General features: G+C 39.7%; 2 protein-coding genes across 2 annotated transcripts; one reads left to right on the forward strand and one right to left on the reverse strand.

Moving 5' to 3' along the window:
• Positions 1 to 27: 27 nt before the first annotated feature.
• Positions 28 to 8,910, reverse strand: LOC116293810 (arrestin domain-containing protein 3). Its single transcript, XM_089029313.1, has 6 exons — positions 8,610 to 8,910; positions 6,694 to 6,920; positions 5,858 to 6,065; positions 5,472 to 5,641; positions 3,324 to 3,540; positions 28 to 942 (listed from the first exon to the last, which is right to left on the reverse strand). Exons 1-6 carry the CDS (start codon positions 8,875 to 8,877, stop codon positions 752 to 754), a joined length of 1,281 nt encoding a protein of 426 aa, XP_088885439.1. The 5' UTR covers positions 8,878 to 8,910; the 3' UTR covers positions 28 to 751.
• Positions 8,911 to 8,986: 76 nt separating this feature from the next.
• On the forward strand, positions 8,987 to 14,453 carry LOC116293829 (arrestin domain-containing protein 3). The gene is made up of 5 exons (XM_031701310.2): positions 8,987 to 9,234; positions 9,479 to 9,702; positions 10,298 to 10,505; positions 11,040 to 11,209; positions 12,870 to 14,453. Exons 1-5 carry the CDS (start codon positions 8,997 to 8,999, stop codon positions 13,113 to 13,115), a joined length of 1,086 nt encoding a protein of 361 aa, XP_031557170.2. The 5' UTR covers positions 8,987 to 8,996; the 3' UTR covers positions 13,116 to 14,453.
• The last annotated feature ends 119 nt before the right edge of the window (positions 14,454 to 14,572 follow it).

Consider the following 14,572-nt stretch of genomic DNA (forward strand, 5'->3'; position numbering starts at 1 on the left):
TTCCTCTGAAAAATTATGCATCCTAAAAAAATTTTTAATTTATTTATTGACTGATTGATTTAAAGATTCGTACAGAAAAAAAATGTGCCGGTGAGGGAACAAAAGGACATAGAGTCCCCTACATGGTTCCCACATAAACCCAAGATAACTTTTGGTAGTTTTCGGTAAAACAAATTCGACATTTACACTAGATTTCTACAGAATATCTTATCATCAGTCTACTTAAATATTAGATTACCTTACTTGTTTTAAATTCATTTGTGGCGTGTATTTATTTGCTGGAAAATTGTTATCAAATTGAATAAACAGCAAAATTGTGCTGAGATTTTGTTCTCCCATGTAAACGCCATGTAGTAATCCTGTTAAATATTTTAAAATTATGCCGCGAGACCTTATCGGCAACACATCGTGTTTTTATACCTGATAAAATACTCCTGCTCGTTTTTTAACACTACATAACAAAGTGTTACGTTTATATTCAGTGTGTCACCTATATTGTAGTAAAACTATTTTTTTAGCCAAAAATGTATATACTTGTCGCGCAATCGTTAACGCCTCGTGTTTTGTTTTGTTTTGTTTTGTTTTTTTTGTTTTTTTTGCGCTACAAAAATGGCCAATTTCGTCGTCGTATTACTGTAACTTACTCTTTTTTAGGCGCAATTCAACTAAAATTATTTTTGGGGGGGGGAAGGGTGGGGCGGACAACTTTGTAAGTCTCATCAGTCATTCAAGTCTTGCTTGAATTAAAATATCAAACATTTGAATATTTGACCACATTCATAGGAGGAGCCGTTGCTTGTTGAGGGGTTGGGGGTTGGTAGTTGTTGACGAAGGGATAGCTAGGCACGAAGTTCATGTCACCCATGGCGCCATCTTGGTGATCATCATCGTCGCGAATGGAAACACCGCCGTACACACACTCGGCATAAGAGGGAGGAGGTTCTGTTCAAACAAGACAACAATTTTCAATTATAAAACGGTAATAAGTGAATTGAATCATTCCTTAATTTTAAAATTTCCTCTGGGCTAATCAAAGTCAGGGCTAATCAAAGTCAGGGTACAGCTAACTCATATTAATCCGCGAAACCTGAAAAAGACGTCTGTACTGATCTAAGTCAAGGCACAGCTAAATCACAGAAGATCGAACCCCGAAAAACACATCTGGGCTGATCTTAGTCAGGGCACGGCTAACTTACAGATTAAACCCTGAAACAACCTCTGGGCTGATCTAAGTCAGGGCATGGCTAACTCACAGATCGAACCCTGAAACAACCTCTGGGCTGATCAAAGTTAGGGCTAACTCACAGATGGAACCCTGAAACAACCTCTGGGCTGATCTAGGTCAGGGTACACCTAACTCACAGATCGAACCCTGAAACACCCTCTGGGCTGATCTAAGTCAGGGAAAGGCTAACCCACAGATAGAACCCTGAAACACCCTCTGGGCTGATCTAAGTCAGGGAAAGGCTAACCCACAGATAGAACCCTGAAACAACCTCTGGGCTGATCTAAGTCAGGGCATGGCTAACTCACAGATCGAACCCTGAAACAACCTCTGGGCTGATCAAAGTCAGGGCATGGCTAACTCACAGATCGAACCCTGAAACAACCTCTGGGCTGATCAAAGTCAGGGAAAGGCTAACCCACAGATAGAACCCTGAAACACCCTCTGGGCTGATCTAAGTCAGGGCATGGCTAACCCACAGATCGAACCCTGAAACAACCTCTGGGCTGATCTAAGTCAGGGCATGGCTAACTCACAGATCGAACCCTGAAACAACCTCTGGGCTGATCAAAGTCAGGGCATGGCTAACTCACAGATCGAACCCTGAAACAACCTCTGGGCTGATCTAAGTCAGGGCATGGCTAACCCACAGATAGAACCCTGAAACAACCTCTGGGCTGATCTAAGTCAGGGCATGGCTAACTCACAGATCGAACCCTGAAACAACCTCTGGGCTGATCAAAGTCAGGGCATGGCTAACTCACAGATTGAACCCTGAAACAACCTCTGGGCTGATCTAAGTCAGGGCATGGCTAACTCACAGATCGAACCCTGAAACAACCTCTGGACTGATCTAAGTCAGGGCATGGCTAACTCACAGATCGAACCCTGAAACAACCTCTGGGCTGATCTAAGTCAGGGCATGGCTAACTCACAGATCGAACCATGAAACAACCTCTGGGCTGATCTAAGTCAGGGCATGGCTAACTCACATATCGATCCCTGAAACAACCTCTGGGCTGATCAAAGTCGCGGACACGGCTAACTCACAGATCGAACCCTGAAACAACCTCTGGGCTGATCTAAGTCAGGGCATGGCTAACTCACAGATCGAACCCTGAAACAACCTCTGGGCTGATCAAAGTCGCGGACACGGCTAACTCACAGATTGAACCCTGAAACAACCTCTGGGCTGATCTAAGTCAGGACATGGCTAACTCACAGATTGGACCCTGAAACAACCTCTGGGCTGATCAAAGTCAGGGCATGGCTAACTCACAGATCGAACCCTGAAACAACCTCTGGGCTGATCAAAGTCGCGGACACGGCTAACTCACAGATAGAACCCTGAAACAACCTCTGGGCTGATCTAAGTCAGGACATGGCTAACTCACAGATTGAACCCTGAAACAACCTTTGGGCTGATCTAAGTCAGGGCATGGCTAACTCACAGATCAAACCCTGAAACAACCTTTGGGCTGATCTAAGTCAGGGCATGGCTAACTTACAGATCGAACCCTGAAACAACCTCTGGGCTGATCAAAGTTGCGGATACGGCTAATTCATGAATTTCAGATACTTAACCTTCGAAACTAAATGACTTTGCGCTTATCAGATACTCTATGCTATCACTGGGTGGCGACTTTTTTAAACATTTTCTCTGCAGTTTACTTTTAACGCCAATTTGTTTCGGTGGAGGGGAGGGAGGGATGGTTTGTTGAGGTGAGTGACGAGTGACCCTCTCAGCTAGGAAAACCTTGGGTATCTTTGCCCTGTCAGGTATAGACTTACGTGCGTTAGGTTCGGTGCTATTTGCAGTATATTTGTAATGCCAATTTGTTTGTTTTTGTTGGAGGGGGGACGATTTATTGAGGTGAGAGAGGATTGATCCTATTATGGGCACCCTTGGATATGCCCTGTAGCTTGAGGACTAGAGACTTACGTGTGTAACAAGAACTTTTGTAATGCCAATTTTTTTGTGGGGGGGGGGGGGGGGGGGGGGGAGGGGGAGGAGGATAATTTATTGAGTTGAGAGAGGAGTGACTCTAGTATGGGGAAACCTTGGATACGCCCTGTAGCTCGAGGACTAGAGACTTACGTGTGTAATAAGAACTCGGTGCTGTAGCGGCTGAATACTCAGGAGGAGGGGCCGGAGATGGTCCATAAGAATCAGGCATCATTGGAGGAGCACTTGGTTGGACGGCTGGCTCGTAATACTGAACAGGCGGTGCTGGGGGTCTGTACGGGACTGAGCCAATCACAATGGGAAACTTCAGTTTGCAGTTTGTGTTGAAACCGGAAACCCTCACCTTGACCTGGAATATTAATGTCACTCAGTTATGTAAAGCCTGGTTCACTAGCGTCATAATCGTAATCGCAAGCAACGTACGCAGACTCAGTACTCTACCTCTTATTATAGTCATCAACAGTGCTTATCTTCTTTCCCCCTAGGTGATAAATGTGATACTGAGTCTGCGTATGTTGATTCCGAAGTTAGTTAGCCAGGCTTAAGTGTTTAAACTACATAATCAATTTCGAAGCCCCGCAAATTTCATGTTGGACTTGTCGGATAAGATGAAAGATTGCAATCATCAGTGTATACTTTTCAGCTGAATTTCATAAACGGCTCGATATTTTTCAGTGAATTCTGACAGTATTCATACTGAACAAACCAATTTATTTTATTTGGTTTGCGCAAGTTATTGCGTCACAGTTAGTTGTCTAAACGCATCCCACATGGAAAAAGTTGTCTAAGCGTGCTTAGTGATCAGCGACAAAATTGAAATACCGGGCTTGCTGGTCGTAGCAAGGGGCTAATCATCTACGGTCTAGGGGCCGATTAACCTCTTTCTTATGCTTCGGCCGAGCTTCCTGATCAGTCTGTAAGTCCTCGGATAGCTGTGTCGGGGCTGAAATCTCCGGCGTAGCCGTAAATGCTTCGCGCTGCCATACGACGGTTCAGCACTCGATGTCTGGAAGTATGGTCCTATTAATCTAGCAATACGAATAAAAATACCCCCCTCCCTTCCCCGAAAAATTTAATTACAGAAAAACCTTTACAGTTTATGTATAGAGCAATCTGGAAACAAAGAGGAATCGTCACTGCCCATGCGCGTTATATTTGAAGAAATCGACGTTAGTTAAGCCAACTTGAACACGATTAACAGAGTTTCAAAGCAACTTTTCGACTCGTTATTGATAAAACATTTTTTATAAAATAACTGTTCCAAATCTCGCGTTCTGATTGGTTGGGAGCGCGTGCTTTATGAGGAGCACACAGCACATGCGCGCACTTTCAGTTTCGTCATTCCTGTAATTTGTATTTTATAAAAGAAATGAAAAACTTGCTTGCTGTGCTGTGTGGAGTTTTAAAGCTATCTGAGTTGGTGTATGGAAAAAACGATGTAGCTGAAAAGTACTGATTGCAAACTTTATTTCTCGTCCAACATCCAACCAAGGTAGGTCAATCAGAAGCGTGGTCAGAAAAAACTATAAGCACCCAGTTAAAAATAAGTGTGTAAGACAACTAAGGATCAAGTCTTTTGTTTACAGTAGACTGTCTTTAAACCACTATAAGCAACCAATTCCCTTAAGCGACCACCTTCTCAAACCATATCACTCTTTACAGCGACCACTTACTCCTTACCCCAAAGTGGTTGCTTACGAGACTAATGCGTTACCACTCCTGGGTGGACGGCGTAATGCCTAACAGGTTTTGCAACCCATTTGATCAGGCAGCCAATAGATAAAATTAAAATTTAAAAGTTGATTTTTGTGAAGGGTGGACAAACTGGAGAACCCCGAAGAAAAACGCTCAAAACACAGGAGAGAGCCAACAAACAACTCAACTCACATATGACACCGAGCCCTGGAATCAAACACAGGTCGCACTGGTGAAAGGCAACATAGAGCAGTTTTCGTATGACTGTGAAAAGCTCAGTGCCGTAAGCGTGACGTGCCGTGACCGTGATGCTTTCTAGAATTTTAATTGGCTGATTTTTTTCACGCGCAATGTGATTGGTCTGGCATTGCCATGATCATGGCGTGACCTTGTCCGCGCCGTGTTTATGCCGTGATCCGGGTATTTGATTGGATGGAGAGTAAATTCTCGTGCAATGTGATTGGTCTGGCGTATCCCTTGCCGTGTCATGGCCGAGTTCGTGCCGTGAATTTTTCACAGTCATACGAAAACTGCACTATTAGCAGTGAAAGCCAACCATGTTTTCCGAGTCAGCGGTATCTTTACCTTAAGTTCATAATGAATTCTTATACAGCTACAACTGCTCATACTGGGTGGAACTGATGGGACGGGAATAAGCATGGAAGGGTAATGGTGTTCATCACCACGGCGTACGCCAACATCTGTTAGGCGCTTAATTTCATGATTTACAGATCTCTGTTTATCACGACTCCAACCTAAGACCCCAGAAGTGAGATGTGAGTAAACTACCACTGCACCGCATATAATTTTCGAATATGACCTTACCTAAAACACCAAATTGCAAAGACATGACATTTATGCCATTATCTCCAGCAACACCATCCCCCCACCCCTCCCCTCCCGATTAAACCCTTAAAACAGGCAACCCATGCAACCAAAAAACTCTGATTTAACAACCTCTCCATCTTTACCTGATGATGCTATAAACGTGACATATTGAACCAAAGAAACTTCAATCCCAGGAAGATTTTCGTCTGTTTTGTTGTTAATGTACAAAGAAATGGCAATTGATTCTCCTGGACAGTAGCCCCCCCTGTCTGTCATCGCAATGATTGTCAGCGGACCAGACACACAGCACAAACTGCCGAGATTTTTTTCAATCTCTTGTTGCATTGGGTTCTGATGGTTGTAGTAACAAGAAAGGAAAAAATTTACATTTGTATCGGAATTGCAGTTTCTGTTCTTGCAAGACTGTAATTATACACTTCACTGAATAAATAGACCTGAGCTTTAAAATACCTTGGGCGTAATGTGTTTCCCATTTCTGACCACAAGTCATTCTCTTGAGTATTATTGTTTCGTTTAACAACCCCTTGCCCTGAGTCCCAAGAGAAATCATTCTGGCGGACAAAACAATGGATTCTTTTTTGCATAAAAAAAGATAGCCTAATGTTTTGTCTCCCAAAATAATTCCTCTAGGGAATCAATACCTAAGTGAAAGTACCTAAATGAGTGTAATGTTTTCACATTTTTTTCCTCATGTAAATTTTCGACACTTGAAAGCCAATGATTCTGGTTCTATCTTCCAATCATGTTCAAATTTGCCAGAATTACTAATCGGAGATCCTTTCTCGCACGACTATTTTTTTACTCTCATAAGACTAAAATTCAAAACTTGCCCCAGTCTCTTGCTCGTTTCTAAAGTGGTCAATACACACATGATATGAATCTTGTAAAGAAGAAGGACAACAACAACAACAACAAAAACTAAAAAAAACCCAATGATATGAATTCAAAGTATGCTTACCACTAGACGAGCAACATTGATGTCTACAAACTCAATCATGGAAAAGGCAGCTTTGGTAGTAACATCAAACCTCCAAGGTCTGTCAATAATGACTTTAAGCCAGTATCTGACATGTCCATATTTACCTTCATAAGATGACGGCAGGTTTTGCTCAGGGATGAGGAAGGAGAAGGGATATGAATAGTCTCCAGCAGGAAGGACAGGATTGTCTGCTTTCTCTCCAGGAGCTGTAAATATTTTTCCATGAATTTTAAAATAAAACTATGAATTTGACTATGATTTTTAAGGCTATAAAATACATACATCATTTTAAAAATATTCTGATTTTGAGAGTTCCCTTTTCCTGAGGGGGGAGAAGGTGGGAGAAATTTAATTCTTTTATAGGAAATAATATAAGTTCTTAAGTATATGTTGCATGATCTAAATTTAATAAGCATTATAAAAGATTATAAAGAGAGTACAAACAGTAATAATGGTGAGCAGAATTCTTATAGTTTAGGTCCTTTCTGTAGTAAGAATAAAATATTTTAGATTGATAATAGTACATGACATCATGCAGTATACACATATGATCACTATAACATTAAAATAAAACTGAGAATATAATCTAGAATCCATGACCGTCCATATAGCGAGTCGGAGTAACTATGTAATACCCCGCAAAAAAGAGAGAAGGTGGGAAAATAAATGCTATGTATTCAGCCGCCTATATGGGATTTTACGTCTCAGGAATAAATGTTAATTTCAAATTGAGCATGCGGGTTGCCTGTGCCTTAATATTTTCTTGAGTGTTTTAAGAACAATATATACTCTAAATAGTGGCTACACGTCAACTCGTGCTATGCATTAACGCGTGCTACGCGTCAAATTGAGTATGCGGGCTGCCTGTGTCTTGACGCGTTGGCGCGTAGCCAGTCTTAACGGGTAGAGGCGTGATTCAGGCTGACGTTCAGGCTATTGCTGGTTTTCACATGACGTCATAAAAACATCAAAATCTAAACTATAGATCGTATAAAGACATTTCTCAAGTATGTTTTAGAAGTCAGTGTCATAAGACACAAGAAAAAATCTCGAGTCATTTCGATGTTTGGTTCCCGAGTTATGAAGGTTGAGTTTGTGTCACGCAATACCGTCACGTCTTTCTAAATAGCGATGAAAATATTAAAATAATTTACTCTAGTTGAAAGATTTTCCCTTAGACACGCTTAAAATATCTATTTAAAGTATGTGTAAGTGAAAAATAGTCAAACATATTAAATATTCCATCATTTTAAGCCTTTAGAATTTCGTCCGCCATGATGGTGTACCAACTTGGAACACCAAGATGGCCGCTCCATACATTTTAACCAAAAATTGCGTCATGTTTACTCGCCTATAGTTCCGCAACGAAATGCTTTACAGCCTTAAAATTTAACCAGTATATGTAGTTTGGACCGCTTTGCAAGAATATAAGACTTCTATTTCATTATAATGCGAATTTACGCTTTTGAAATTCATGATGACGTAGGTGAAAACCAAGAATAAGTGTGTATGTATATAATAATATATAAGTAAATATAATATAATATAAGTATATGTAAATATATGATACATAATTTCGATGTTGACGCGTTGACGCGTAGCCACACTAATCAGAGAAATTTGAAGTGCGGGGTATTCGATAGTTGTATCCCATGAAGCCATGAAATGTTTCCTAGTATCAACCAGGCCTAATATCCCAAGAAGACGCCAAAAATGTTAGCAATCTTCAAATTAAACCATTTTGGTAAACATTACTGGCGATCTCAATCGAAATTAGGCACAATATATACACACGTACGTCATAATTAGACGTCATAATTTAGAGAAGATCATGTCCTCAGAACAGTCCTTTTCTTGGCGCAAAAAATAATTCAAATCGATAAATAAAAACCTACCTTTGCCAAAGAGAGTAGCTGAGCTGTTAATAAATATCTGTTTGTTACTAAAGGTTCGCGTAGTAGTTTGACTATGACCGCTAGATGACTGACTGTGACTTTTCTCAGTCCATTTTACTCGAGCTTCGCCATGAAATTCAATTCTGATTCCTCTAAGTTTGAGTTCCTTGCTTATTTTGACGAATACTGTACCATTCAGAACACTCCCTGGATAGTAAACTTTTGTATTATCGGTAAATGCAACCGTAAATGATTCTACCCTTCCCATGTTTGACCCGTGGGTCTGTAGCTCGTTTGTTGTGAAGGCTTTTAGTCATGCGTCGTGTTACGGGAAAGTCACGGGATAAAATCGGGATTTTCCTGCGGTTTCCCTGTGGGAAAAACAACATGGCTCCATACCAACAGTTTGCGATCGTTCTCGATGATGGAAAAACGTTTTATCAGCCAGGAGATGAGGTTAAAGGAAGGATATTTCTGAAATTGAGTAAATCTATGACCATCAGGAGTGTCAGCGTTGGTTTTCATGGCGAAGGACATGTAACTCATTACAGCAATCGCACTCATTACGACTTCACCCAGCCATACTTCCATTACTACTCGGTCGTCTATGATTGCAACAACGAAAGTAAGACTCGATACTTTTAATACATATAATGTTACTTGAAGTCGGTAAACTATAATGTTTTTGTTGTGAAAGAGAACTGTTTCCCACTTTTTTCTCGATTTATAGAGACGAACCATTAGATATTTGAGGTGGGGGTCTTTCCTGGGGCTTCTGGGCTTCCCTCCTATGAAATTTCAAATAATTTTAATTCATTTTGGGATTTAGTTGATGAGATTTGTTATGATCTTATGTTTTCCCCCATAAGGTGCTCACCAACGACTGCAAGGCAATTTCCCTCCAGGTGAGCTTTCGTTCCCATTTGCCTTCAGACTGCCGCCTGTTAATCTACCGTCGTCATACCATGATGGCACTGGATCTGTACGGTATTGGCTTGAATCAGTTATTGAAAGATCCATATGGGCTAATGAAAAGACTGCTGTTGCTATCCTTGTGATGGAGCCAGTGGATGTCAACAGTTTAGAAATGCAGGTGAACATATAGGAAATGCAATGTTATTTTGTTATTTATGCATATGGAATATATAAATATAATTATTCAGAAATTGAGGGCCACATTAAAAAGTTTTAGCTTTGTTTACAAGGGTATAACACAGATAGAGCACAGAAACTTGTTTTCATTCTGGCCCTCAATTTCTGATCAAATTGGAATTTGGAAGTTGAATTTTGTGGAAGGAGAAAATCAACAAACAACTCTACTCACATATGACACAAAGACAATCAGGAATCAATAAAACAATATACCAAATGTACACATACCACATACTTCGCACATTTGGATTGGTAAGGTGACTGAGAAATCAGGGACCGCAGTGCATATTGAAGTGGGGGGTGGGGGACTGGCATTTGATAATTAAAAGAATTCTCAATCAAATTTTGGGAAAAAACTTTTTTTATTCATGTTCGTATTTTTGGCACAAAAAATGGGCTGGGAGGGCTGCGGCAACCCAGCCCCCTGGCTTCGTGGTCCCTGCAGATGGATGGGAATGATGGGAAGGGAGAGAAAGGAAGGGAGAATGACAATCAACAGAACTCTAGTGTAATTAAGAAACATTATTTCTCTACAGCAACCACAAAGCAAGGAAAAAGAAATGCCTATTTGCTGTTGTTGTGTGAAAGGTGGAAAGGTCAACGTATCTGGTAAAATCAACAAGAGAGGTTACTATCCCGGTGAAATCATTGAGAGTAAATTCTTCATTGAAAATGAGTCCAACAGGGAAGTGACTTACACTGAGTTTATTCTCAAACAAAAGGTCACACAACAATATGCAAAAGGTAAGAATTGAAATAATCTGACATATTTTTTTCAGTCTTTCTCTGTCAGTCTATGGGTCTTCCCTATAACCCTTGTGTGGGGTACTAGTCTCCCTCGCAACCGTTTTTAGTGTCGGTCATCACGCAGCATTGCGTGACAAACTGACACTAAAAACGGATGCGAGGGAGACTAGTGGGGTACTTGAGCTGGCTAGATCAATATGTTGTTTTTTGCTTTAGTTGTTTGTGATTATTGAATTTTATTATATGGATATCGATGAAATACCAGGTTTTTTTCTAGTGTCGAAAACTTGATATCTTTCACCAGTGGAAGATATATCTTTCACACCTGAAGATATCGCTGTTGACATAGTAACGCTATTTTAATAAAGAATTTTTGAGCTTTTGTTTTATTTAAGTTTCATTGATATCTATATAATAAACAGAACATTACATGGCCGCTTGGAGATACAAATTTTATCTTCAAGTGTTCAATTGATATCTCACGAGTGAGCGAATCTCCACGCGCCCATGTAATATCTATCTTCTTTATAGGGGAATATTCTAAAAAACAGAAAACAATCACAATAGCTTCTGCTAAAGGGATTGGTGTACCAGTTGGACAAGAAAAAGAATTCAACAACTTCAGGCTGACAATTCCTAATGGCTTGCCGCCAAGCACCACCTTAGAGGACAGTATCATATCAGTTACATACTTTGTTGAGGTTCGTATAAGGGTAATTTATCCCACACCATTTTAAAGAAACTTTGCTAATTAGAGTGCATTTGTAATTAACAGTACCCCAATAGTTTAAAAGTAATTATCATAAATGAGTTGAATAGCAGGAGTGCAAATATAGTTGGGTATATACAGGGTTTTCAATAGAAGCCGGCAACCGGCAGATTCCACAGTCTACTCTTGCTAATTCAGCCGCCTACTTAGCCACTTTCCAATGTCATTGTGAAGTTTGATTAAAGTTCGTTAAAATAAATTTTAACCCAATCTTTGTTGCTGTACTACGAAAACTGCAACGCAATCGAAACTATGATGATCCTTGTTCGCCATCTTGGATTTTTGTGAGAAGAGTGAGACTGGTGACAAGTATGCCTTAATTACATGCTCCAGTGATTTCTGGTTTACCACCTATTTTAATTTCCTAACCGCCTACCAAAATTTTTATTGAAAACCCTGTATATAGAGATATAATGTTACATGTCACATGTTAAGAGCTTGATATCGTTTTTATTCACAAGTTTCCATATCGCTCACTCGCTCGTTCGCGATATGATATGGAAAAAGAGTGAATAAAAAAGATATCAAGCTCTTAACATGTAATAATTTGTTTATTACACATTTAGGGATGATAAAATGACAAAATGTACAATTTTCAGTTCACCGTGAAGTGATATCGTATCACTTCACTGATATGGTTTTTTTTCATAGCTTTATCACACAGATATTGGCCCTAAAAGTGTGATAAAATGCTTTCCCATTTCAGATCACATGTCATTCCCTTGAGTATTATTTCTTTTACAGACCCTTTTACTTTGGGTGTAATGTTTTCCCATTTCAGACCACATGTCATTCCCTTGAGTATTAATACTTCTTGGACCCTTTTACTTTGGGCGTAATGTTTTCCCATTTCAGAACATGTCATTCCCTTGAGTATTATTACTTCTTGGACCCTTTTACTTTGGGCGTAATGTTTTCCCATTTCAGAACATGTCATTCCCTTGAGTATTATTACTTCTTGGACCCTTTTACTTTGGGTGTAATGTTTTTCCATTTCAGAACATGTCATTCCCTTGAGTATTATTACTTCTTGGACCCTTTTACTTTGGGCGTAATGTTTTCCCATTTCAGACCACATATCATTCCCTTGAGCATTATTTCTTTTCGAGACCCTTTTACTTTGGGTGCAATGTTTTCCCATTTCAGAACATGTCATTCCCTTGAGTATTATTACTTCTTGGACCCTTTTACTTTAGGCGTAATGTTTTCCCATTTCAGACATGTCATTCCCTTGAGTATTATTACTTCTTGGACCCTTTTACTTTGGTTGTAATGTTTTCCCATTTCAGACCACATGTCATTCCCTTGAGTATTATTACTTCTTGGACCCTTTTACTTTGGGCGTAATGTTTTCCCATTTCAGACCACATGTCATTCCCTTGAGTATTATTTCTTTTATAGACCCTTTTACTTTGGGTGTAATGTTTTTCCATTTCAAACCACATGTTGTTCCCTTGAGATTTATTTCTTTCTTTACTGGAAAATATGAATGAAGGATTTATTTTTCTGTAACAAGCCACAAGAACTACACACTAAGTAAAAATAGGCATGCAAGCATACCTAATTAATGTGTTTTCTATTTGTGCCCACAGATGATTGCTCATGTGAAAGGACAATGCATTTGTGCTGCAAATATTGAAATCCCAGTCATAATCGGCTTCATCTCTTCACCCTCAGGATCTGTCTGGAGTCAGGAAGTGCTTCGAGCTATTGCACAGCTTGTTAACAGTCAGTTGGAGCAGGAGAGACAGAGTGCTACTCAGGTGCAAGAGATGGGGGCTGATAATCATGTGCAACATGATGACCAGGAAATGCTGGTACCACCAGCTCACGTTTAGCTGGTCAGTTTCCTATAACAAAAATAGGGCTGACCAGGAAATGCTGGTGTATTTGTTCTATTCTTCGTAGTTGATTACCAGGATATTAGCATACGCATAGGCTAGGTGAGCTTTTAGGTGTTACGTCATGATCAATCATACGGAAAAACGACTTCCTGTCCATAACGGAAAGCCGTTCTGTAAATAGTTTTCTTGATTGTCCATAGTTCTAACAATATCAGATGAAGGTTAAATCATTGAGAAACAATTAGCGAATTGGGATTTGAAATGCGTCAAAACTCCAAACAACTTAATGTACTGACACACGCCGCAATATTGCATGCAACATTGCACGCAACAGGAATGTTACAGCGTGTGCCTACCCCAAACTTGTTGCACGCAACGTTGCATGCAACAAATCTGAAGTTGAATCGCGCTCTACTCTGGCAGCATTGCGCGCAACAAATTTCATCATGTGAACATGGCTGCAACATTGCGTGTAACGTTTTGAAATTTCCAGCCTATCAGCTTACACCAAATTTATAACTGCTGACCTAATATCTTAACATAGCAGGCTGACACAAGCGATGTTGCGTGATTTTGTTGCAATGTGTGTCACTCCGATTCAAATTTGTTGCTTGCAATGTTACGTGCATTGTTGCGCCGTATGTCAGCATCTTTAAAAGCTCTGCTAAAAGGGCCTGTTTGAATGGCTTGTCCAGCCGTTTCACTGTATTATTATTTAGTTAGATCAAAGTTGTTCTAAGTTAGTTCAAAGTTGTTCTAAGCTAGTTCAAAGTTGTTCTAAGCTAGTTCAAAGTTGTTCTAAGCTAGTTCAAAGTTGTCCTAAGCTAGTTCAAAGTTGTTCTAAGCTAGTTCAAAGTTGTTCTAAGCTAGTTCAAAGTTGTTCTAAGTTAGTTCAAAGTTGTTCTAAGTTAGTTCAAAGTTGTTCTAAGCTAGTTCAAAATTGTTCTAAGTTAGTTCAAAGTTGTTCTAAGCTAGTTCAAAGTTGTTCTAAGCTAGTTCAAAGTTGTTCTAAGTTAGTTCAAAGTTGTTCTAAGCTAGTTCAAAGTTGTTCTAAGCTAGTTCAAAATTGTTCTAAGCTAGTTCAAAGTTGTTCTAATATAAGTTAGACTAAAATGTAAAACACTTAAAAGAGTCACTGCTATCCCTCGAAACATATGTACGTCTACGGCTAAGTGACATAAAATATATCCAAGTAAAAAAACATAAAACTGATAATGATGTGGCGAGTAGGATAAATAAATAAATAAATTATTCATTCCATAAGTAAACTTTAGTGTGTTAATAGACATTAAGAAATCTCGGAAAAATAATAATAAACGGATTGTAACAAAATATCCCTTCATGACGTAGTTGTTATACCAAACGTGCTTCCCACGGTTTTCCGGCGAAGTCGACGTATTTTACATGAAGAGTGTAGGACCTGTTTTGCTTCAAACGAGACGAAAAAAAGT

Source organism: Actinia tenebrosa, unplaced genomic scaffold (genome assembly GCF_029948245.1).
Source record: "Actinia tenebrosa isolate PJP-AT-01 unplaced genomic scaffold, QUT_ActTen_1.0 PGA_scaffold14__42_contigs__length_11649687, whole genome shotgun sequence".
Classification (NCBI taxonomy): Eukaryota; Metazoa; Cnidaria; class Anthozoa; order Actiniaria; family Actiniidae; genus Actinia; species Actinia tenebrosa.